The sequence below is a fragment of the Armigeres subalbatus genome, chromosome 1 (assembly GCF_024139115.2).
Source record: "Armigeres subalbatus isolate Guangzhou_Male chromosome 1, GZ_Asu_2, whole genome shotgun sequence".
Lineage (NCBI taxonomy): Eukaryota > Metazoa > Arthropoda > Insecta > Diptera > Culicidae > Armigeres > Armigeres subalbatus.
Window position 1 is genome coordinate 140967113 of NC_085139.1, and position 24554 is coordinate 140991666.

Below are 24554 nucleotides of genomic sequence, written 5' to 3' on the forward strand. Positions count from 1 at the left end.
CTATTCCACATCTCGATATTTCCATGTGTCGATGGTCCCTTCAATATCGACTCATGGAGGTTTGACTGTAGTAACATGCATAATTAAGCATGAAATGTAACATATCTTTGAAACGTCACGAATATCACGTAATTTATGGATGTTCCGAAGCATTAACATACAATATTTTATAAAAATAATAGACTCACATTTACAAGGACGATAATTTTGCGCAATGCTATACTGCCGTGAATCGCATATTTGTCCCATGTTTGCTGGGTTTCCTATTCATATGGGACAAATATGCGATTCACGGCAGTATATGTAAGCACCATTTCAAGAAAAATCTGAGTCATGCTGGTCCGTTGTGTACTATATCAAATATAAATTTGCTTAGAATACAGAGCCTTCTATCGAAATTTTGGCTTTCGAGCGGTTTTATAAACATTACACCACTCCCAAATAAATAGAAAGGCAAAAATTTTTTTTTTTGTTCGGTATTTTTTTGCTTCGATAGTACGTACGCTTCGATAGTACGTACACTAAAATTACGGAGGTGTACGTACTATCGAGGTATGCCTGTATAATTTTTCCTTCAATTTCCATGCTAATGCTTTCTCCGTGAATTGCAGACGCTTTCATTGGAACCAAAATTTTCAACGATGTAAACAATGTTAATTAAAGAAAAACTATTCGGGATTTTTTATACTGACTACAAAATTTTGAAATACCGTGGCGCCCTTTGTCTAAGCTTCTCGAATTTCAAGTAAACATAAATTTCCCAACAGATTTTTTATAAGCAAATGTTATTTTGAAAAAAAAAGCCCAGATTAATCCACCTAGCGTTGGTGCTGCTTTTCTCGCATTTAGTTAAGACACTAACCTGATATAGGGATTATATGGTTCGATGTACCCTTTTCTTCATAACGGTTAAACGCAATAACCGATCAATATCAAATTCAATAGCGATCAATAAGGGTTTGTCCCTTGTCTAATTAAACTTGTTGCGAGAAAATCGGTTATGGATTACTATACGAAAAGTAGTGTAATGTTTTTTTTTTTACTTTTGTGCTCACACATACCCACTAGACCTCTTCATGTTTTCAAAAATTATCAAAAATTCAACCGGTCAGCCAAGAATCACAATTCTTATGCTAAAATAAGTCTCCTGTCAAATTTATTATTACCCACACATACATACACAACACACAGACAGACATGTCCTCAGTTCGTCGAGCTGAGTCGATTGGCATATAACACTATAAATATTTCTATAAAAAGTTCGTTTTCGGAGTAAAATGATAGCCTTTCGATACAACTTCGTTGTACGAGAAAGGCAAAAAGAAACACAGTGTCAACGATTTGTCAATATCCAGAAACAGTAGAGCCTGTCGCACCCGGAAACGGAATATAAACAGTTAGAGCTGTTGAAAATCCAATAAATTAAGATTATTATGAGTATCGCAAGATTCTGAGTTAGAATTGTTTCGATGATAATTGGATTTCATTTCTAGAAGGTCAACTAATAAAAAAAGTTCGTTTCGGCATCCAATTAGAATACTACACCACTCTTTCATTACTATCACATTGGCAACCCATTGCGATAAAACCTAACCCCCAGATTCCAATAAAATTCCGCAGGAACTCATGGCGAGTGCAGAGGTATTCTCGGCTTGCAGTGGGCGAGTGACTGCATCATCATTTTTTTTAAATGGCATCAGATCTCGACGTTTCATGCATTTTCAAGTCATTTGGCACCAAAAACAAAATTTCGATTTTCGACTTTTCCTTTGGTCCCCCTTTGGGAAAATTTTCATGGGTAAAAATTTCAAAACTTTGATTAATTTTAGCCACCCCTAAATCAGCTCAACCCCTCAACCCCTCAATCAATCAACCCCTAATTGAGCTCAAATTTTGCATGGGGCCATATTTTGGGGTAATGAAACTTGTGTGCAATGTAGTTTTTTGAAATTCGATGACAATATTTTTCCCATACATGCCATTGGAACCCTAATGAACATGCCAAGAGTGAAGACCTGGTCGAATTGGATATTGCTACCACGCAGCGAGTGGCGAGCGTTTTGTTGCAGGTGGGAGGGAGACTACACTTTTGCGAGATCAACGCGATGAACAGATATTCTCTCACAAGAAGAAAGCTCCTACTAAAAGTGCTAAAATTAAACCCAGATTGATCAAAAAGGTGGAAAGACGAGCTTACCCTTTTTCCATGCATCAGGAGAAATCCAGGAAAAGCTTTAATTTCGTCGATAGTCTAATGAAATATCCGTCATACGGAAACGGTGCGACCACTTCTTCAGAATCCCTCAACGAAATTTAAATATCCTACATGTTTCTGCTTCTGGCCGGAGTAAATAGACCAATATTCTTATACTTGATTGGGCCTGTACCAACCACCTTTCTGGCTACAGTACCAACTTGACGGTAGGGCTGGACAGAATCATTTGGTTACGATCCGGAACAAAAATATAATAAAAAATAACACCATAGAAAACATTTAAGGATAGAATATTTTCCATATACCTACTAACACTTTATTTATTTACTCTTGTCCTTGTCTTGAATTTATAAATACCACAGACAGATTGGTTCCTAATTCTACTGATAAGGACACTCCTAATAGAATCCAAATGTCAAAGTACTTGCGTTTGCAAGGGTACACTACTCAATGCGGAAGCAATGCACAACTGTAATTTTTTTTATTTTACGCATGCTGCGACGCCGAAAAGCTGAAATATTAAAAATGACAGTTATGCGTTGCTTCCGTATTGAGTGGTGTGCCCTTGAAAACGCGAGCACTTTGAAATCAGGTATCTGGCACTCCCAATCCTACCCACTACGTTTGACAATAGCCAACATCTTTGAGTTTCCCATTGTTCTATTGAAATTGGGTTTCCCACTGACAATTCTATTTTGTAAACAAACCATTATTCCGAACTGATTTTTTCCAAATGGACGTAAATATTTTTCACCATTTTTCGAGAACTTGTGCGAAAGTATGAATGCGTGGTGTGTTTGAACAAGAATATTGATGCTTCTTCTTCTTCTTATTGGCATTACATCCCCACACTGGGACAGAGCCGCCTCGCAGCTTAGTGTTCATTAAGCACTTCCACAGTTATTAACTGCGAGGTTTCTTAGCCAGGTTACCATTTTTGCATTCGTATATCATGAGGCTAACACGATGATACTTTTATGCTCAGGGAAGTCGATACAATTTCCAATCCGAAAATTGCCTAGACCGGCACCGGGAATCGAACCCAGCCACCCGCAGCATGGTCTTGCTTTGTAGCCGCGCGTCTTACCGCACGGTTAAGGAGGGCCCCAGTATAGATTGTGATAGAAAGAAGTATGATGCCTTCAGTATAAATTTTCATATTTCGAACGGCACCAAGCGCTCCACTTCGCCGAAATATCACGATATTTGAAACATATTTTCAATGGGAGGTTTTCGATGACTATAATTACGTCTTCGTGTTAAATTAATCGATGATCTTGATGCTGGCATCAAAAACATGGCCGCTTCGCAGACTCCTGTTTGAAATTTGTAGTCCGTGAGGATTGCCTAGCCTAGATCGATCAGTTCACAGCATTAGTAAACTTCTGAATCCCGAAAATCTGTGGGTCGCCCTTACACGCAAGGGAGTACCTAACAAAATCGTACGCCTCATCGAAGCGTAGAGTACGGGGGAAAATGAACCAATAGTGGAGGAACTAAGCACGTTCCAACACTATTCATTTTCCTAGAGTCGAATAAAATTTAATTTCGCTTACCTTGAATATATTTGAAAGCGTTCCTCTACCTGATTGGAAAAATGCTTCCGTCGTACGTATTCCATGTATTCCGTCCTAGAATAACAACTCCAATTATTGGTACACTGTATTTTTTTTAGATTTTTACCAGTTTTTGCAGATAATCAATACTGTTTTCACTTGCTTCGTATATTGACATATCGTTTTATCATTGCACAGATGGGTTGCTGCGTTTGATTTGTAGATTTAACGCACACTGTAATACCGTAACCAGGGTCAGGAACGGTTGACATTTATTTTTATCAGCATTTTTATACGCAGCAGCAAACCTCAGCAAACAAACAGCTTGCCTCATAGGCAAAAACAAATGTCACAATTAGGAGAACATTTTTTTTTTAGAAAACTGTTTCGGTTTGTGCGGTGCGATAAATTTGTCCGGATAAAATGTACACTCTTAGAAAAATATATAAAGCTCTTTTAGTGGAATGTATTCAACCGTCTAAGACGAATTAAGTACTCTCCATTTAATTCCACCAGTTAATTTTCGTTATCTTTGCAGATACGTATTTCGACCACAACTGTGTGGTCGTCTTCAGTGTCTCGTACTTGACTCGACTTGTCGACAATAACTTCACCCTCTCTTGGTCACTCGAATATACAACATGTACGGGATACCCACAATGAACTTTTCATTTAATAATTTACAAATGATCTTTTGAAAAAATGAGCTACAAATCATTCACTCACATCAAAGGCCTGGATTATGGATTCAGATCCATTTTTGATTTGAACTCGTTCGTAATTTTAAATCTCAGTTTGGGATTGACGGCGCGAGACGTTATCAGTGGAAGAGAAACTGTGTTCAAGGCGTTGTAAGCCAAATCTTCAAACACCTTTCTTTTCACCTGTCAGGGTTGATCTGCTTGATTGTTACAGCCTTTGAGGAGCCTTCTCAAAACCATAAACAACATTCTACGCAACCATTTGCTTACTTATTCTTACCCATTGTTTACATTTTCTAACAATGACCTCAAGTCAAACACTGATCTCGGCTTGCATCATGGATAAAGCTTACCGCAGGCTCTCAATCTTGCATCAAAATCAGAAAAAAATCATTAGCAACATTCTACACAATGATTTGGTTTTTTATTCTTACTCGTTGTTTACATTTGCTAACACTGAACTCAAGTCAAACACTGATCTCGGAATGCGGTCATGGATAGAGCTTACCAGGCTCTAGAACAACAATCTTGCATCTAAATAGGAAAAAAATCATAAATAGCATTCTATGTAACTATTAACTTATTACTTTTATTCTTATTTCTTCTCTATTATTACTCTTACTGACTTCATGACTTCAAGTCAAACTCTGGCCTTGGAATGCAGTAATGGATAGAGCTTTACCAGGCTCTAGAACATCAATCTTGCATCTAGATCAGAAAAAAAAGTCATTATCAACATTCCACGCAACTATTGTCATACTTATTCTAACTCGTTGTTTACATTTTGTAACACTGAACTCAAGTCAAACACTGATCTTGGAAAGCAGTCATGGATATGAATGCCCAGTTTTGGTTTGAACTCGTTCCTAATTTTAAATCTCAGTTTGGAATTGACGGCGCGAGATGATATCAGTGGAAGAGAAACTGTGTTCAAAGCGTTGTAAGTCAAATCTTCAAACACCTTTCTTTTCGCCTGTCAGGGTCGCTCTGCTTGATTATTACAGACTTTAAGCACGAACTTTTTGGAATCCAATGCTATTCCACCTCGCGTTTTCAAGTGCACCACTTTCAATACTGAAGCAATGAGCAGCTATCATCTTCGTGTTTTACGTTTACTTCAACACAGCAAAGCTAAAGTAATAAGATGGCAGTAATTCGTTACTTTTTTGTGAAGATTGGTGCCTCTGAAAATGCGAGGTAAAATTTATTTGGATTCTGGACAGTTTCACTCTAAGATAGGACTAATTTCTACGCTACTGGAAAAGTGCTCTTTTTAATCGATTTAAGGTAAAACTTTCCGGCTTTAGAAAGTTAGGAGCATATCTTTATACCTTTCTCTTTTTCCTGCTTGTTTTACTTTCTTCCTTCATCATTATTTCCTTTTCCATCTTTCTTCTTTGTTCATCCTTCTTCCTTATTTGTTTTTTCTTCCTACTTCTTTCTATCACAATCCTTCTTCTTTCTCTCTTCTTCTACTTTTTTTGTTCCGTTGAAGTTCTCCTTCTTTCTTCTCTATTCCTTTTTCGAACATTTCCCCCTTTCTCGATTCTCACTTCTCACTTCAAACTTCTCGCTTCTCACTTCTTTCTTGTGATTTGTCACTTGTCACCTCATACTTCTTTTTACTGAATTCTGATTCGATCTTATCTAAATTGTTCTACTAAATTGAACTGAAATAAAATTTAAGCTGGATTTAACTGCTATCAAGACCCTTCCACCACGTTGAAGACTACTAATGAAAGCAAATAGTAGTAATATGACTTCTCGCGCCTTTAGTCAAGACACCAAACGTTTTGGTTCAAACCATAACTTTCTTCAAAACTTTTAAATGCAATGTTCGATGGTTATCAAACTCAATGCTAATCAACAAGAATATCACAATAGTCCTAAAATCTGGACGCAGTGATCTTCACCCGACAAACGAGGAATCAACAAGAACCTGCCTCCTGTTAAAAATTTACACACGATCACACAGCTGAGTCGATTGATATATGACACTATGGTTCTTCAAGCCTTCTATAAAAGTTCGGTTCTTGAGTAAAATTAGTACAGCTGTGTTGAACAAGCAAGAGGAAAAATCGCGCTAACAATCCACCCTACATCACATTTCGATAATCAGCCTCTGGAATGGATTATGGATAAATAAATCAAACTGTGACTAAATGATCTGCTCCATTTTTGCATTTGTTTGGATAACAAGGGTCCGAGTCGTGGGCCAACTAAGGAAAATGAAATAAATTCAATAAATATTTCTAATCATGAAAGTGCATGAAACGAATTTCGTAGCTGTGCAAGCCTAATGGAAATTGCAAAATGCACGACTTAGCACATATAAAATTCCTGCTTATAATCAAATGCACGCAAAATTAATTTCTCATTCAAACATCCTACTTTCATCCTTCCTTTGGATCAATCTTGGCTGTACCAGTCGAATAGCATGCTGCAATGCTGCATGCAACCTTTTTGCAGTAGGTGGGTATCACCTATGAATGAGCGTTATGAAATTATGATTTCATCACATAAGGCCTCTCAGACCGGAAACCACTCCTTTCCTATTCCGATCCTTATCGGTTCGGTTGTGTGTTTTTCGAAAACCTACATGCACACACAGGAGGCCGTCGATGGCTTTCCAGGTACTCTCCATAGTAGTGGTCGGTCGTCCTTTTTATCGGAACGGCTTCATCCCGGAGATTCAATCGTTATAATTCATGGGCCGCTGCTAGGATCGTTACTTGGCTGGAGCTCTTTTGCTGCCACTTGTGTAAGTGGCTTCACTTGTGATCTTATCCATATCAGACTCATCTTTTCTGGAATGTGGAGAATCCATCTATTGATAGGGACCGGGCAACGGCGTATTGAGTAATATGTTCTTGTTGAATAGGGTGGGTATTGAAGATTGAATTACACGATGTTATAGAGATAAGTTAAAGATTCTAGAAATTGGAAGCCCAGAATCTTTATAAATAAATAATTAGAGAAAATTGTTTCTTACATGTGATAATGTAATTATCATTCCAAATCAAATGAAATGCTTGCATAAGCATCACCCTATATAAACAAAAACATTTATACTGGTATACTGGCATATTATTTGAAATTTGTATATATTTGTAGTAGATTGTAGAAAAGGTTGAATAATTTTCCCATTACTAGCACAAATGGTAAAATACTTAACTTAAACTAAACTAAACTTAATGAAAAAACGAGATACATACTTTTTGATCACAATCACATCTTCAAATAAAAACAAATGTTGAAGAGGCGTATCTGTTTTCAGATAACCAAACCCGTTGAACCTGTTTAGGTTACGTATTGGCTAATTCATAGACGCGGTGTAAAGTTTGGCCTCCACTAATAAATATGTCAGATCTAGAACATCCTTTCAATTGTGCAGCACCGAAAATGCAGCAACGTAAAAACATATTATTCGAGTGTCCTATCCATATTTTGAAGACCTATTCTAGCATGGACAAATCTCCCATGGCCTGCTTTCTTCATTGTTGCCCAAGATTATATACTCTGACCCGATCATAATCAATTTTATCCTGCCTTGTTTTTAAAGGTTTTTAACTGCTTACTCATCTACCAGAATGAAGCAGTTAAGGTTGCTTCTCATTAAATGATGCCTATTAGAAGTTTTTTTTTAACTACCAAGCTGTTATTTTTAGGATTAATTCGGAAATAAGACGCCAGCCAAAGACAATTTAGGTTCCATTCTTTCCAAAAAAATCCCAGAGTAAAAATACATAACAGCCATAATCCAAGAAAATCATTTTTAAAAAGTTAAAAAGATTCACAAGAAAGATTAAAAACTAAATTTCGTTATAATATCATGAAGCTGGTGCCATCGAATGTCAAAAGCGAATTCTACAGAAATCTGCTGGATGCACAATCTACAGGCTGGTCAGGGAAAGTTCTCGTCTATGTTATGAATTTTAATTACTTCTCTTCTGCACTTCCTCAGTCAAGTGTGCTTGTTCACTTTTACGATTCAACTTGCTGAGACTGAGAGCAACAATGTTCTGGGGTAGATCTAAATTTGGACAATATGCCATACTGAGAAACATTGATTAGTGTATAATCATTTAAAGTTGGTTTGTTCAAAATATAGTATTAATGTGTTTACATAATATACATGATTAGGATTTTTGCAAAAATTCAACAGAGTTATACCGTCGCTCCCTCTATGGGAACCTGCCGACTGTGAATGCATAGGGCGGCTCTTATACTCAGCATGTGGAGGACCAATTATAAAAATGAACCCATTCAGCGATGTGAGTCGAGAATCGAGAAGATGATAATAATAGGTCATATGCATATGCAGAGAGTGGTACCCTTATCCAGGAGAGGCCATTAATGTTTTCGAGATGATGTCTAAACTTTTTGCACAGATTAGTTCCTGGGTTGAAGCACCGACACAGTAAAGTTGCTTTAAAATCAGTTCATTCAAATAGCTTCGAACAAGGGAACCTGCTACAATTCGTGAATTTTCTTAATTGGTACAAGCAAATGAGATTTTAAGCTCATACGAATGCATTTTTAACAATTTAACAGTAAAACATTTTCGGTATTTTTACTTGCATCTCAAAGTGTATCATGAACTGAAGTCATTTCAAAATTCACAGAAATAGGTGAAGAAAAAAAAATCAAGGTGTAACACTTACCGATGGTTGTGGATCGGCATGAACTATGCACTCGAGTTGTGCTTCAAATCCTTCTCCAGAATGAATCCAGGACTTATCGACGCTGATGTCTGGTGGATCTGCAAACAACAAGAATGAGGAATGATGTATTGAGGGCAGCAAAATTAAAGTTACATTAATAATTTAAAAAACCCATAAAAAAATGCCAATAAAGAATTTTGGGTAGAAGGGTAATTAAAAATCTATATACATAAAAATGAATTCCTGTCTGTCTGAACCTTATAGACTTGGAAACTACTGAGCTGATCGGCGTGAAAATTTGTATGCAGAGGTTTTAATGGCCGGGGAAGGTTCTTAAGATGGATCGAGACCCCTCCCCGCTTTGAAAGGATGGGGGTCCCATACAAATGAAACAGCAATTTCTTCATAACTCGAGATCTTATCGGAGAAAAAAATCAATTTTAGGCGAAACGAAGTTCGTCGGGTCTGCTAGTATAGAATATTTGTGAATAAAGCAAAATTTACGGTCACTGAATTATTCAATAACTCAGAAGATATCACCAATTTGAACTGAAAACTGTCTAAGACGGGTTTAGTACTTTCCATTTAATTCCACTACGTTTTGTTATCTTTCCAGATACGTATTTCGACCTCAACTGTGAGGCAGTTTTCAGTGTCTCGTACTTCACTCGACTTACGTAGTGGAATTAAATGGAAAGTACTAAACTCGTCTTAGACAGTTGAAGACATTCCACTAAAAGAACTTAAATATTTTTTTCTGAATTTGAACTGTCAAAATTGCAATAATAAATATCTATCGAAAATTAGGATTTTGCGTTGAAAAATTACAAAATGTCCATAATAAAATCAAAATTAATAGAAAAAATATTTAAGCTCTTTCAGTGCAATGTCTTCAGCAGTCATAAGACGAGTTTAGTACTTTCCATTTAATTCCACCACGTTTTGTAATCTTTGCAGATACTTATTTCGACCTCTTATTTCAAGTCTTGGTGCCCCACACACCCTAGGGACGATTCAAATATGACGTCCACTACTTTTTGAGATTTCTAGACCCCCCCTCCCCCCTCTGTCACGCTTTTTTGTATACCTAGTATATGCAGTGTCACAAAATCTTAGACCCCCTCCCCCCCTAAAACCTGTGACATCATTGTTGAACGACCCCCTACGACAGTAGAGTGGCCCAAGCTTATATGGAAAAAGTGAAAAGTCTGGAATTTCAAACCTTGCACCCTTAAATGACAGTTTGGGGGTCCCAGAAGCTCCCCTGAAAATTTCAGCTCATTCGGTCCAGTGGTTGGCGTGCGCAAATGGCTCAAAGTTTGTATGGGAAAAGTGATCCAAATGTATGAGGTAACGCAACCGTTTCAGTTTATTGCTTCTAGGTGGCGCTGTAGTCGACGGATTCCTGTTGTGAACAAAATGTAGAACCTTTTTTATATAAGGAAGCGACTGGTGAAGACCGGATGTAAATCCCTTTGAAATTGGCCAAGTTATAAGCATCCAAAGTCGAGGGTGTCGAGCGTGTCCCCCAGGGGTGTTTAAAATGAGAGCAACGTACCACCGACCATTGCGGCGGCGATGCAAGCGTATTCGGTGCCGTGTGAAATTAAATGCATGATTCACGCAATCTCGCGAATTTTTATCCGATTGGTAAATACTTTCCGTGCTCTGTACAGTAGTGTAGCTAGAGAGGGAGGGGGTGACTTATCACTGAAGCCAACGAGCTGAAGTTTTTAAGGGGATACAAAATTCATGAAATATTTGTAACTAGTTGTTTTCGGACATCGAAATGCCCGTTGTATCAATTTTAGAACGATATGATATAATCGTTACAGACAGAAGGACAGAAGACAGAGAGACCTGGGATATTATACAAGTTATATATTTTACAAACAACAGTTTTAATGTTTATAGCATAATTTATTAACTGTATAAACCTTCAAAGTTATCAACAAACAACACTTATACCTATATTAATTATTTATTTCAACTGCTAGGCCTTCCTTTATAACAGAGCGAGTGCAACCTGAAAAATTTTGCCTATGCTGTTGAATAGCTTTGAGAAGATATTGAAGCTGTTCTTCATTTTTTGTCAGTTTTCCACAAAAGTCTTGAACTAGTTCAACTCCTCTTTCAGCACAGTCATTCACTACCAAAAAAGAATTAATTTTATTTCTACTTTCAACAAATTCTTCCCATTCATCCCATATACTAGGATCTTCTTTGAGAGAATTTGCAGATATTCCAGAAATTTCAAAAAAAATCATCGTATTTTGAGTAACAAAATCCGAAAGCGTCATTATTTTTGATTTACTTCGCTCGGAAAACGCTCTACTAGTGGAGGGTTTCTCATCTGGAAGCAAGACATAACAATATTGACATATAGTAGAAGTTATCATCTTATTTGATTATATTCTAACCTCCTCCATCAATAGTAAAAACGCTGGTAGCTGATTGAGATTCCAAGGAAGGCTCTAATTCCGTTGTTGGTTCTTCTTCGATTTTGCCTTTTTTAACTCTCGCAAAGGCAGATCCAGGTCTTCCAACTTCCCTTTGCAGGATAAGGAACTGTTAACCCTTATCGTTTTTAATCAAATTTAATGCATTTCGTCGAGCAATGTCAAACAATCGATCCAAATTATTAATGAAACTAGACTCTTGCTCTTTCTCCCGCGTGAGAAGATTTTTTGATAATTGCTCGCATTTTGTTAAATAATCTTAGGAGCTTAACAACAGCATTGTAGTGTTGCATTAGAGGAATTTTATATTTCTCCCAAAAAATTTGTAGTTCAGTTACTACAGTTTTAGCAGCTGGTTTTATACTCAAGTGTTGATTTTTCATTATAAAACGCATCCAACCAAGCACATCACCGTTTGAAGGCAACTTTACACCTTTAAAACTTTCAATTGGGACAACAAGTTCCATACTTAATTCTTCCTTAGATTTTGAATCCATTTTATGTATTCCAATTGCACGATCAAATATCACTTCACAAAAGCAAGAAGCACATTTTGGAGATACAACGATTTGAAGAGTGAAAAATTAGTTACGTTATATCGAGGTATACCTGTATAAATAAAGAGCTTTTATTTGATTTGTTAATACAACAAATAGGCCTAATGATTTGGGAGTTACAATTTTATGAAAAATTAAAATTCCTGAAATGATCGATTTTTCTAAATACGCTATATTGAAATTGGTCACCATAAAATGGGTCCAATATTGTTCTATAAGGAACGATCCTACCACATATAAGGTAATTTTGAGGGATCATATCAATAATGTTGGAACTGGATGGCTGTATATTTTTATTTGAATAAATAAATGGAAGAAGTACTTAATTTATCTCGTGTATTTACATTCACGCTTCGAAAATTGAACTCTAAACTATAGCATAAACCAAACTTGACCAAATTTTGAGTTCTTCAATTTATGTCAATTTTGAGTAACATTTCTTAGCGTGTTAGCCTGAAGATAAAACGATGCCAGAAAATTGCGAAATTAAACATCGTACAATATCCCGGATGTGTTTTTCTACTAAAAAAAAGATCCCTCCCCTTGCCTCCCCACCTTATTCACCCCCTCCCTCTCTAGCTACACTACTGTACAGAGTACGGAAAGTATTTACCAATCGGATAAAAATTCGCGAGATTGCGTGATAATCATGCATTTAATTTCGCACGGCACCGAAAACGCCTGCATTGCCGCCGCAATGGTCGGTGGTACGTTGCTCTCATTTTAAACACCCCTGGGGGACACACTCGAAACCCTCAACTTTGGATGCTTATAACTTGGCCAATTTCAAAAGGATTTACATCCGGTCTTCACCAGTCGCTTCCTTATATAAAAAAGGTTCTACATTTTGTCCACAACAGGAATCCGTCGACTACAGCGCCACCTAGAAGCAAAAAAACTGAAACGGTTGCTTTTCCTCATACATTTGGATCACTTTTCCCATACAAACTTTGAGTCATTTGCGCACGCCAACCACTGGACCGAATGAGCTGAAATTTTCAGGGGAGCTTCTGGGACCCCCAAACTGTCATTTAAGGGTGCAAGGTTTGAAATTCAGGATTTCATGCATTTTGGGCCAGTCTACTACGACAGGTTGTACAACTTTGACTGCGCCCCAAGTAAGTCTGACCAATTCAGTCTCTACAACCGTCAGTCCAACAGTTCTTCCAACCAAAACAATAACGAACAATAATATCAGTAAACGTCATTTTGTGCTTGCGCTGTTGGTTTTGTTGCTTCCCCACAGAATATCCGTGCATCGACGGTGGACCATTGTGGCCACCGGGTGGTCCCCTGAAAGATCTGGAACATTTCATCGTTGTTATCGAACCCTTTGACCAAATACGGACTATTGTGGCCACTGGGTGGTCCCCTTGATGATCGGAACATCAGTAAAAATGGTCAATTCGAAAATTTCATCGTAGATCAGTGAGATTTTTTTAAAACCTATTGCTACCGAACCCTGAGTGTGGAATTGATGTTTTGACCACACACGGATCATTGTGGCCACCGGGTGGTCCTCTGGATGATCCGGAACATCATCTAAAATGGTCATTTGGAAAATTTCATCGTAGATCAGTGGACTATTGTTATCAAGCCCTGAGTATGGAATTGATGTTTTGACGAAACACTAACTATTGTGGCCACCGGGTGGTCCCCTGCAACATCCGGAGCATCCGTAATAAAGGTCAATACGTATATTCCATCGCAGAGCGCAGCGGTTTCTTAAAACCCTTGATGTCGAAACCTGAATATGGAATTGTTGTTGTGACCTCCACACTGACCGTTTTCACCACCCGGTAGTCTACTGGAAGATCCGGAACATCCGTACAAATGGTTAATTCGAGAGTTTCATCGTAGAGTGGCGAGATTAGAACGATTTCTCGTCGAACCCTAAGTGTGGAATTGTTGTGACCCATACACAGACCATTGTGTTCACCGGGTGATCACCCTGGAAAACTAAGAATATCTGTAAAATTGGTCAGATGCTGGGAGGGAGAAACAGATTTTAAAAAATTGTATGTCAAGCCGAGCCGAAAACAAAACTGTCGGCAAGAAAATATTCTAAGACAATATAACACCAATAACACGCAAAACTTAATTTGGTATTTTCAGGTGGCACCTACGTTGATTGTTTTTCCTTGTTTAAAATTTTCATGTTGCATGACGACAGTATTTATTCAATTGGTGTGTAGTATCGAGAGCTCCCTCCCAGGTCAATTGGTAGGTTCCATCGTAGAGCACCTGGATTTACGGAGTACCTACCCTGAGTACGGAATTGTAGGTGATGAACTTATATTGAATAGAAAATCACATAAATAAAGATAAGAAAAAGTATGGAACTGATGCTATGACCACACGGTGACCGGCCTCCGGGTGGTCCCATGGAAGATCCGGAGCATCCGCAAAAATGGTTAATTCGAAAATTTCATCGTAGATTTTAGACCAGAACGCAGGGATTTTTAGAACCAGTTCTTGTCGAACCCTGAGTTTGGAATTTATATTCTGGCCCATACATGGACCATTATGGCTACCGGGTGGTTGTTTGGAAAAAAATCCGAAATGGAAATGGAACGATTGGTGCAGATGCGGAGTTAGAAGCAGGTTTGTTCGTGATCCGTCAATACAAGGAGCCTGCATCTTTGGCGACATCTGCCAGCGAGTGCGTTCATGTTTGGCATCGGCGGTATCATGAAGCTCACGGATCTGACCCAAGGAGTGCACGTGAAGGGTTGCAGTTGCAAGGAGGTGTGCGAAGCATGCGCTCAAGGTAAAATGCAGCGAAAGCCGTTTCAGAAAGTGCCCGACTCCAAGAGGTCGGCTGTGATGGACCTCGTTCACATATCTGTGGACCAATATGGACGAAAACCATTGGAGGTCGGAGATACTTCTTGACGTATCTGAAGCGGAACAGGATTGTTGGCCAGTTCACTGCTCTGTATACTCCGCAGCAAAACGGAGTGGCCGAGAGCAAAAATCGGTTCTTGGTGGAAATGGGCCGTTGTATGCTGATTGACGCCAACATGGATCAACGATTCTGCGTAGAGGCAGTGGTTACAGCTACAGCCAGTTACAATCTCCGTTACACCGTATGAACGATGGTTTGGTAAGAAATCCAAGCTGACAACAACTGACTAACAAATAGCGCGCAAACATAAACAGCAAAGCAGTAAAGCTCAAGTTCGTTGTACACAGTGATATTTCAAAAGCGTATCGTTTGCTGGATCAAGAAGTGGAGAACTAGTCGTGAATCGCAATGTCAAGTTCCTGGATACCTGCCAATCATTAGACGAAGTTAAAATAGAAGAGTTAGTGATTTCTTCAAACATTTCTCCAGTGAACATTGAAGTGCATGATAAACCAATCGAACCAGATGAAGTCCAGCACGCTGACGACGATGGAAGGATCCAATGGATGAAGTACTGATAAAGATGGCACAAGGTCTTAGCCAACGCTATGGAACCGACTACTACGAGGAGGTCAAACTGATGGTCTTCACAAAGAGCTGTTTGACCATCATTTTTCGTTTCGCCACAACAGACACCAGTGATGCAAGCAAGGGCATGTATCGAAAGCAGTCTAGAGGAAGGTGAGGCTACGTTCTCGTTTACGCTAATGACCTAATTGTAGCAAGCGATGATAGCTGGATCATCAAAACCTTGGAAGCAACGCTCAAGTAAAACTTTGAAATCAATTGCCTTCGAGATGTCGTTCATAACCTGGGCATTTAAGTGGTGCGAAATGAAGCTGGAGACATTTACCAAAGTCAACGCAAGTATACCGACGAATTGGCGAAATCTGTTGTACTGGAAGGTACTGGGCAGCAGGGACTATGTCCAAGGGCTTGACGATCCCTCCCCAGGCCATCTGCGAGTTGTGGGGCTTGCCTAGGACGTGGGTGGTTTGACAGTGGGCTCTGGTAAACCTCTATAAAAAGCTGCATGTATCCGCAAGTAGGCCCCACCAAAGCGACCGTGTGCCGCTCAAAGCGCACAAGCCCAAGTCCTGGTGTTAGGTGGGACGCTAAACAGCCCTGACACGACGGCCCTCCGACGAGACAGGAGGTTTGCGCAGGCCCAATAAGCCGCCTGGAAAACCAATCATTACGAACAATATAAGAGATAATGCGACTCGATATAATCGGCAAAGACCTAGGCGACGAATACAGGATCACGATTGGAAGCTTGAAACATGGAACTGAAAGTCGCTAGGTTTCGCAGGTTGCGACAGGATGATCTACGATGAATTACATCCCCGCAACTTCGACGTCGTGGCGCTGCAGGAGATTTGCTGGACAGGACAGAAAGTGTGGAAAAGCGGGCATCGAGCGGCTACCTTCTACCAAAGCTGTGGCACCACCAACGAGCTGGGTAAGATGCGCCATCGTGTGATTGGGTGGCAGCCAATCAACGCAAGGATGTGCAAGCTGAGGATTAAAGGCCTTCAACTATAGCATCATCAACGTGCACTGACCACACGAAGGGAGACCCGACGACGAGAAAGAAGCGTTCTACACACAGCTGGAGCAGACATACGATGGATGCCCACTGCGGGACGTCAAAATCGTCATCGGTGACATGAACGTGCAGGTAGGAAGGGAGGAAATGTATAGACCGGTCATCGGACCGGATAGTCTGCACACCGTATCGAATGACAACGGCCAACGATGCATAAACTTCGCAGCCTCCCGCGGAATGGTAGTCCGAAGCAACTTCTTTCCCCGCAAAAATATCCACAAGGCCACATGGAGATCACCTAACCAAGAAACGGAAAACCAAATCGACCACGATCTAATCGACGGTAAATTCTTCTCCTACATCACGAACGCCCGCACTTACCACAGTGCGAATATTGAATCCGACCACTACCTCGTTGTAGTATGCCTACGCTCAAAACTCTCGACGGTGTACAACACGCGTCGAAGTCGGACGTCGCGGCTTAACATTGGGCGGCTACAAGACGGTAGACTAGCCCAAGAATACGCGCAGCAGCACCGCAACCGCTGCACTTGGCACGGTACCCCCGGATCAGAGAAACGACTGGTATGACTGCGAATGTGAGCAGTTAGTAGAAGAGAAGAATGCAGCATGGGCGAGATTGCGGCACCACCGCACGAGGGTGAACGAGGCACGATATAAACGGGCGCGGAGTGGTACAATTTTCAATAAGTCCGTCCAGCTATTTGGCTTCACCGACGACATAGATATTATGGCACGTAACTTTGAGAGGATGGAGGAAGCCTACATCAGACTGAAGAGGGAAGCCAAGCGTATCGGATTAGTCATTAACACGTCTAAGACAAAGTACATGATAGGAAGAGGTTCAAGAGAAGACAATGTGAGCCACCCACCGCGAGTTTGCATCGGTGTTGACGAAATCGAAGTGGTAGATGAATTTGTGTACTTGGGCTCACTGGTACCTGCCGAAAATGATATGGGGTGCAGATAGCGGACGGTACGTGGAGGAGGCGAAAGAACCACTAGTTGCATCAGCTGCTGGGAGAACCATTCATCGTTCACACCGCGAAAATCGGACGCCTGCGATGCGCCGGGCACTTAGCCAGAATGTCGGACAGTAACCCGGTGAAAATGGTTCTCGACAACAATCCGACGGAACAAGAAGGCGAGGTGCGTAGCGATGCTGGGTCATTAGGCCGAAGGCCATTAGGCCGAATGGTCATTAGGCCGAATGGTCATTAGGCCGAACGGTCATTAGGCCGAAAGGCCATTAGGCCGAATGAGAACTGGAGAGTGAGAATTGAGTAGTGCGAAGTGAGGAAGAAGTAGAACGGAAAAAGAAAAAAAGAAAAAGGAGGAGCAGGAAGAAGTAGGAAGGAAGGAATGAAGAAGGAAGAAGGAAGGAATAAAGAAGGAAGTAGGAACAAGGAACAAGAAGGAAGAAGGAACAAGAAGGAAGAAGGAAGAAAAAGGAAAAAGGAGGAAGGAAGAAGGAAGAAGGAAGAAAGAAGAAGGCAGAAGGAAGAATGAAGAAGGCAGAAGGAAGAAGGAAAAGGAAGAAGGAAAAAGGAAGGAGGAAGAAAGCAAAAAGAAAAAAGAAGAAGAAATAAGGTAGAAGGGGGAAGAAGAAAGACGGAAGAAAGAAGAATAAAGAAGAAAGAAGGAAGAAAAAAGAAGGAAAAAGGAAGAAGGAAAAGGGAAGAAAAAGACGGAAGAAAGGAAAAGGAAGAAAAAAACAAGTAAAAAGGAAGAAGAAAGAAGGAAAAGGAAGAAGGAAGAAAGAAGAAGGAAGAAGAAAGATGGAAGAATAAAGAAGGAAGAACAAAGACGGAAGGAAGAAAGAGGAAAGAAGAAGGTAGAAGGAACAGGGAAGAAGAAAGAAGGAAGAAGGAAAAGAAATAAGGAAGAAGGAAGATGGAAAAAGGAAGAAGAAAAAGGAAGAAAGAAGAAGAAAAAATGTAGAAGAAAGAATGAAGAAGGAAAAAAGAAGAGAGAAGAAGAAAGAAGAAAAAAGGAAGAAGAAAGAAGGCAAAAGGAAGAAGGAAAAAGGAAGAAGGAAGAAAGAAGAAGGAAAAAGAAAGGATGGAAAAAGGAAGAAGAGAGAAGTAAGAGGGAAGAAGAAAGAAGAGGGAAGAAGAAAGAAGGAAGATGGAAGAAGAAAAGAAGGAAGAAGGAAGAAGAAAGATGGAAGAAAGAAAAGGAAGAAGGGAAAATGAAGAAGGAAGAAGGAAGAAGAAAGATGGAAGAAGAGAGAAGGAAGAGGGAAGAAGAAAGAAGGAAGAAAGAAGAAGAAAGAAGGAAGACGGAAGAATGGAGAAAGAAGGAAGAAAGAAGAAGGAAGAAGAAAGAAGGAAAAAGGAAGAAGGAAAAAGGAAGAAGGAAGAAGGAAGAAGGAAGAAGGAAAAAAAAGAAGGATGAGGGAAGGAGAAAGAAAGAAGAAGAAAGAAGAAAGATGGTAGAAAGATGAAGGAAGAAGACAGATATAAGAAGGAAAATGGAAGAAAGGAGAAAAAAGAAAGAACTTATCATTTCTAACTTTTTGCCTAATGGCCACTCGGCCTAATGGCCATTCGGTCTAATGACCGTTCAGCCTTATGGCCATTCGGCCTAATGACCTTCGGCCTAACGGCCTTCGGCCTAATGGCCTGACACCGTGCGCAGCGGGCGAGGTGGATCGATCAGGTGGAAGATGACTTGCGGACCCTTCGTAGACTACGTGGTTGGAAACGTGTAGCCATGGACCGAACCGAATGGAGAAGACTCTTATTTACCGCACATGCCACTTCGGCCTTAATCTGAATAAATAAATAATAATAATGGAAGGTACTACAAAACCGTCGAATATTCCTTTGGACACTGGACACGGTTTCCATTATGAGTCGGAAGGTTTCCTGTTCCACCCTGCAAGATTGTCAATAGATTATTTTTACGAATATACCGGATCTTGGATAATGGTCCGAGTGTAGTTGACAACATAAATAGCATATTCAGGGTTCAATAACAAATGGTTCTAAAAATCCAGGTGCGTTACGCTGAATTTTTCGAATGTTTTTTTCTATGGATGTTCCGGGTCTTCCAGGGGACTACTCGTTGGTCAAAATGATCCGTGTGTGGATCACAACATCAATTCCGTACTCAAGGTTCGACAATAAATGATTCTAAAAAAAATCCCGCCGATCTACGATGAGATTTTCAAATTGATCTTTTTACGGATGTTTAGAATCTTCCAGGGGACCACCCGGTGGTCACAATGTGTGTGTGGTCAAAACATCAATTCCATAATCAGAGTTCGACAACAATAGCATTTGAAAAAAAATCCCGGTGCTCTACGATGAAATCTGCCAATTGACCATTTTATGGATATTCCGGATCATTCAGGGGAGCCACAATGTGGCCACAATGGTTCGTGTGTGTCACAACATAAATTCCGTACTCAACCAGAAGACTTGAAAGCAACAGTGTTATACAACAACGCTACACACAATGCAACTTGGTTGTACAACATTTGACTCCACCCACCAGAAGTCTGAGCAAAATCAAACGGTTTTGATTTCATCCGACGAACTTTACAACTTTGAAACCGTCTTTCCAACAGTTGTGCAACTTGCCCACAGACGGTCCGAATTTACTCCAACCGAACCAAATTTCCTGGGGACAGAGTCGAAATAAATTGGGTATTTTATCATTAAATGTATAAGAAAAGTAAGGCTGGTGGATAAAACTGCTTCAAAGTTATTTGTTTGTTTGTTATTGAACATTACATCACAGGAATACGGCTGCGTTGAGAAAATCATCAAGTAAAAATGAAAACAAAAAGTTCAGAACCATTCCGCGTCAAGGAAATGAAAAATGGTTTCAATCAGCACTAATTTTGCGATTTAAATTGATAATTTCAATTGCGCTATGGCCATGTCAGGAAGGTATGCTATCGAGCATCCCACTCGCGTTTTTACCCTTAGGCATATGTGTACAGGTCCCGACAAGCAGGATGCTTGTTGTATCATTCATTTTGCCAGTGGTCACGTGGAAGTAGAAGTGGAAAAGGTGGTCCGATGAATGTGTACACGCTTGAAATCCACTGTGAATGGATTTTTTATTTCCATCTTAATTACTATGCATCGATAAATTCATCCTCTCGAGGCCATGCGAAAGCTGGTAGGCGTGTATTCAAATAGGCATAGAGTATGCCGTTTATTACTCGCTCGCAGACAGTTGTGGCTGATTAATGCTCGAGAGCTATGCGTTCCGAGAAACATTCATTTTAGAACGCAAATACAAAGGCTTTGATAGCTATGTGTTTGCGATGAACACAAAAATAAATTCGTTTCAAATTTTTGCGGAAATGATTTATAACGGCATTGGAAGTATATAACGGAATACACAGATCCAACCTTCAAGTTTGGGAAAAATGTTCTTTTAAAGTATTCTGCAGTACCCAGACGAAAACAATATTTCAGCCCTGCCATCCTGCTTATTCACAATTGGTCCTCTACTAAGCAGCTTTTATTCAAATGCATGGGGTACCGCTCCTTATTTCATAACGTATACCCATATATATGAGAATCAAAATCAAAATAAGAGTGCAAATGGCTTTGTGCCTCATTTTTGAGATTTTTTTCGGCAGACATAGACAATAATAGACATAGACAAAGCCGAAATTGTCAATTATGCGAATGTTATTGATATAGGATATTGATATAGGCATTTCGGTGAAACGAGCCGTCAAAGAGCACGAAGTTCCATGGAAAACACTTGCCAAGTACCTGAAGCTCAACGAGGACACTTTCGTCACCAGTTTGGAGATGAGTTTGGGTTGTTACGAGAATGTTTCCAACGCGAGACAGGAGGAGAAATTGGTAAACCAAATTTTGGAGCTTGTAAAACGATGATACGGAGTTGGTCTTCGGATGTACAAAACATTGCCTCAGAGCTAGCGGAGCGCAACAACATAAACCTTCTGATCAACAAAGACAGCGAACTGTCCGGTTGAGATCGGTTAAACGGCTTTTGAGTTTGGCACCAGGGCTTTCTCTCAGGATTGCAGAACTCACGTCAGCTGATCGCTTTCATGGATTCAATAGAGTTGATGTGTACAAACGTTTTCGTCTCCTTGAGTAAACAGGAGGCCTAGAAAAATTTCCTCCTAGCAGCATATTTGGGTATATTAAGGAAGGGTTGTCCATTATAAAAGAACGTAGTAACTCTATATGAAAGAGAAAATCGCACGATGCCAATGTCACCAAAATTACAATTGCTTCAGAATTTGCAGTAAACGCTAAATAATACAAATAAGATGAATTAAAACAAAAAAAAAACAAATAAGACAAATAAAACAAATAAGACGAATGGAAGAAATAAGACAAATAAGACAGGTAAGACAAATAATACTGAAAAGACGAATAAAACGAAAAAGACAAATAAGACAAACAAGGCAAATTAGATAAGTAAAACAAACAAGACGAATAAAAGAAATAAGACGAATGAAAGAAATAATACAAATAAGACAAACGATTCAAACAGACAGGTAAGATATATAAAAAATAGTCGAATAAGACAAATTGGACAAATAAGAAAATTAGACAAATAAGACAAACATAACAAGCAAGACGAATATGACAAATAAGACAAACATAACAAGCAAGACGAATAAGAAAGTATGACAAATAAGACAAACAAAACAAACAAGACAAATAAAACAAATAAGACAAGCAAGATAAAAAAGACATATTAGACAAATAAATCAAATAATTATTTTCTGATATTCCTCCAGCTATAGATCCAGGAGTACTTCCGGATATTCGTCCAGGAATTACTCTGATTATTCCTCCAGGAATTCCTCCCGATATTCCTTCAGGAATCTTTTAAATATTCCTCCAGGCATTCTTCCAAATGGTCGTCCAAGAATTCCTTCGATAGTTCCTCCAGATATTCCTTCGAATATTCCTCCAGGAACTTCTCCGAATATTCCACCAGAAATTCATCTGGAAATGTCTCAAGAAAGTCTTCAGGACATTCTTTCAGGAGTTTCTCTGGATTTACCTCCAGGATTTCCTCCAAGAATTCATCCGAATATTCCTCCAGACTCTTACAGATATTCCTTCAGGAATTCACTGTCCACTGGATATTCCACCACGAATTCTATTGGATGTTACCCCCAAGAATTCTTCCGGATGTTCTCAAAAGAACTCCTCAGTATATTCCTCTAGCAATTACATAGGATATTCCTCTAGGAATTCTTCCAGTAGTTCCCCCTTGGGAATCCTCCAACTGTTCCTCCATATATTCCAGGTATTACTCCGGAAATTACTTTAGAAAGTCTTCTAGATATTCCTCCAGGAATTCGTCCAGATAATCTCCTTGAAGCTCCTTCGGACCTTCTTCCAGAAATTTTTGCGGATATTCGTCCAGGAATTCCCCCAGCTATTCTTCTGGATAATCCTTCAGATTTTCGGATATTGTCCAAGAATCCCTTCCGATATTCCTTCAGGAGTTTCTCCTGATTTTCACACAGAAATTCCTCACAGGTATTACTCTGGATATTCCTCCAGGAATTCCTTGGGATATTCCTCCAAGAATTCTTCGGGACATTCCTTCAGTAATTTGTTCAGATATTCCTCCATATATTTCTCCAAAAAATTCTCCAGCTATTCCTCCAGGAATTCCTCTCGATGTTCCTTCAGAAATTCCTCTTGATATTATCCCCAGAATTCCTTGGGATATTTCTCTAAGGTTTCTTCAATATATTCCTCTGAATATTCATCCAGGAACTCTTCCAGAAATAATAACATAATCCCTTTGAAAATTTCTCTAAATTTTCCTTCGAATATTTGTCCAGGAACTTCTCCGGATATTCAAAAAGGATTTCCTCCGTATATTTCTCCAGGAATTCATCTGAATTTTTTTCAGGAAGTCTTCCTCATAGTCCTCCAGGAACTCCTCCCAATATTCCTTCAAATATTGCTTCGGATATTCTTCCAGGATTTCGTCCGAATATTCGTCCTAAGGATATTCCTCCAAGAATTCCTTCGGACATTCTTCCAGGAATCTTCCGGACATTCTTCCAGAATTTCCAGTAAATTTTCTTCCAGGATTTCGTCCGGAAATTCCTTCGAATATTCCTCCTATTATTTCCCCGGATATTCCTTCTTGAATACGTCCGGATATTCGTTCAAGAATTCCTTCGGGCATTCCTCCAGGAATTCCTCCCGGTATTATCCCAGGAATTCCTTTGGATATTTCTCCAGGATTTTTTTTCCTAGAAGAATATCCGGAGGAATTTCTAAAGTAAAATCCGAGGGAATTCATTAAGAAATATGCGTAGGAATTTCTGATGGGAAACCGAGAAAAATTCTGGAGAAATTTACAGAGGAATTTCTGGAGTATTACATGGACAAATTCTTTGAGTAATCGGATGAATTTCTTGAGGAATATCCGGAGGAATGCCTGAAGGAACATCCAGAGTAATTCCTGGAGGAATATCCGGAGGAATTACTGAAGAAATATCAAGATAAATTCCCGGAGGATTATCTGGACAAATTTCTGGAGAAATATCCGAACGAATTCCTGGAGGAATATCCGGAGGAACTCTTGGAGGAATTCTTGGAGAAATATCTGGAGAAATTCCTGGAGTAATATCTGGACAAACTCCCGGAGGAATATCTGAAGGATTTCCTGGAGGGAAATCTGGACGAATTCTTGGTGGAATATACGGACGAATTACTGATGGAAATCCGGAGGAATTCCTGGTGGAATATTCGGAAGAATTCCTGAAGAATTGTCCAGAGGAATTTCTGGAGGAATATCCAAAGGATTCCTGGAGAAATATCTGGAGAAATATCTGAAGAAATTCCGGGAGAATTACATGGACAAATTCCTGGAGGAATATCCGAATGAATTCCTTGAGGAATATCCGGAGGAATGCCTGGAGGAATATCCAGAATTATTC

The 24554-nt window shown here is 39.6% G+C and overlaps 1 protein-coding gene across 1 annotated transcript in view; it reads right to left on the reverse strand.

The window, feature by feature from the left end:
- Window positions 1–24554, reverse strand: part of LOC134205184 (neurotrimin) — a 972131-nt gene that overhangs the window by 43490 nt on the left and 904087 nt on the right. The window contains exon 7 of the mRNA XM_062680202.1: window positions 9137–9234. Within this exon, the coding sequence (XP_062536186.1) occupies window positions 9137–9234 (98 nt within the window). The remainder of the gene's footprint in view (window positions 1–9136; window positions 9235–24554) is intronic.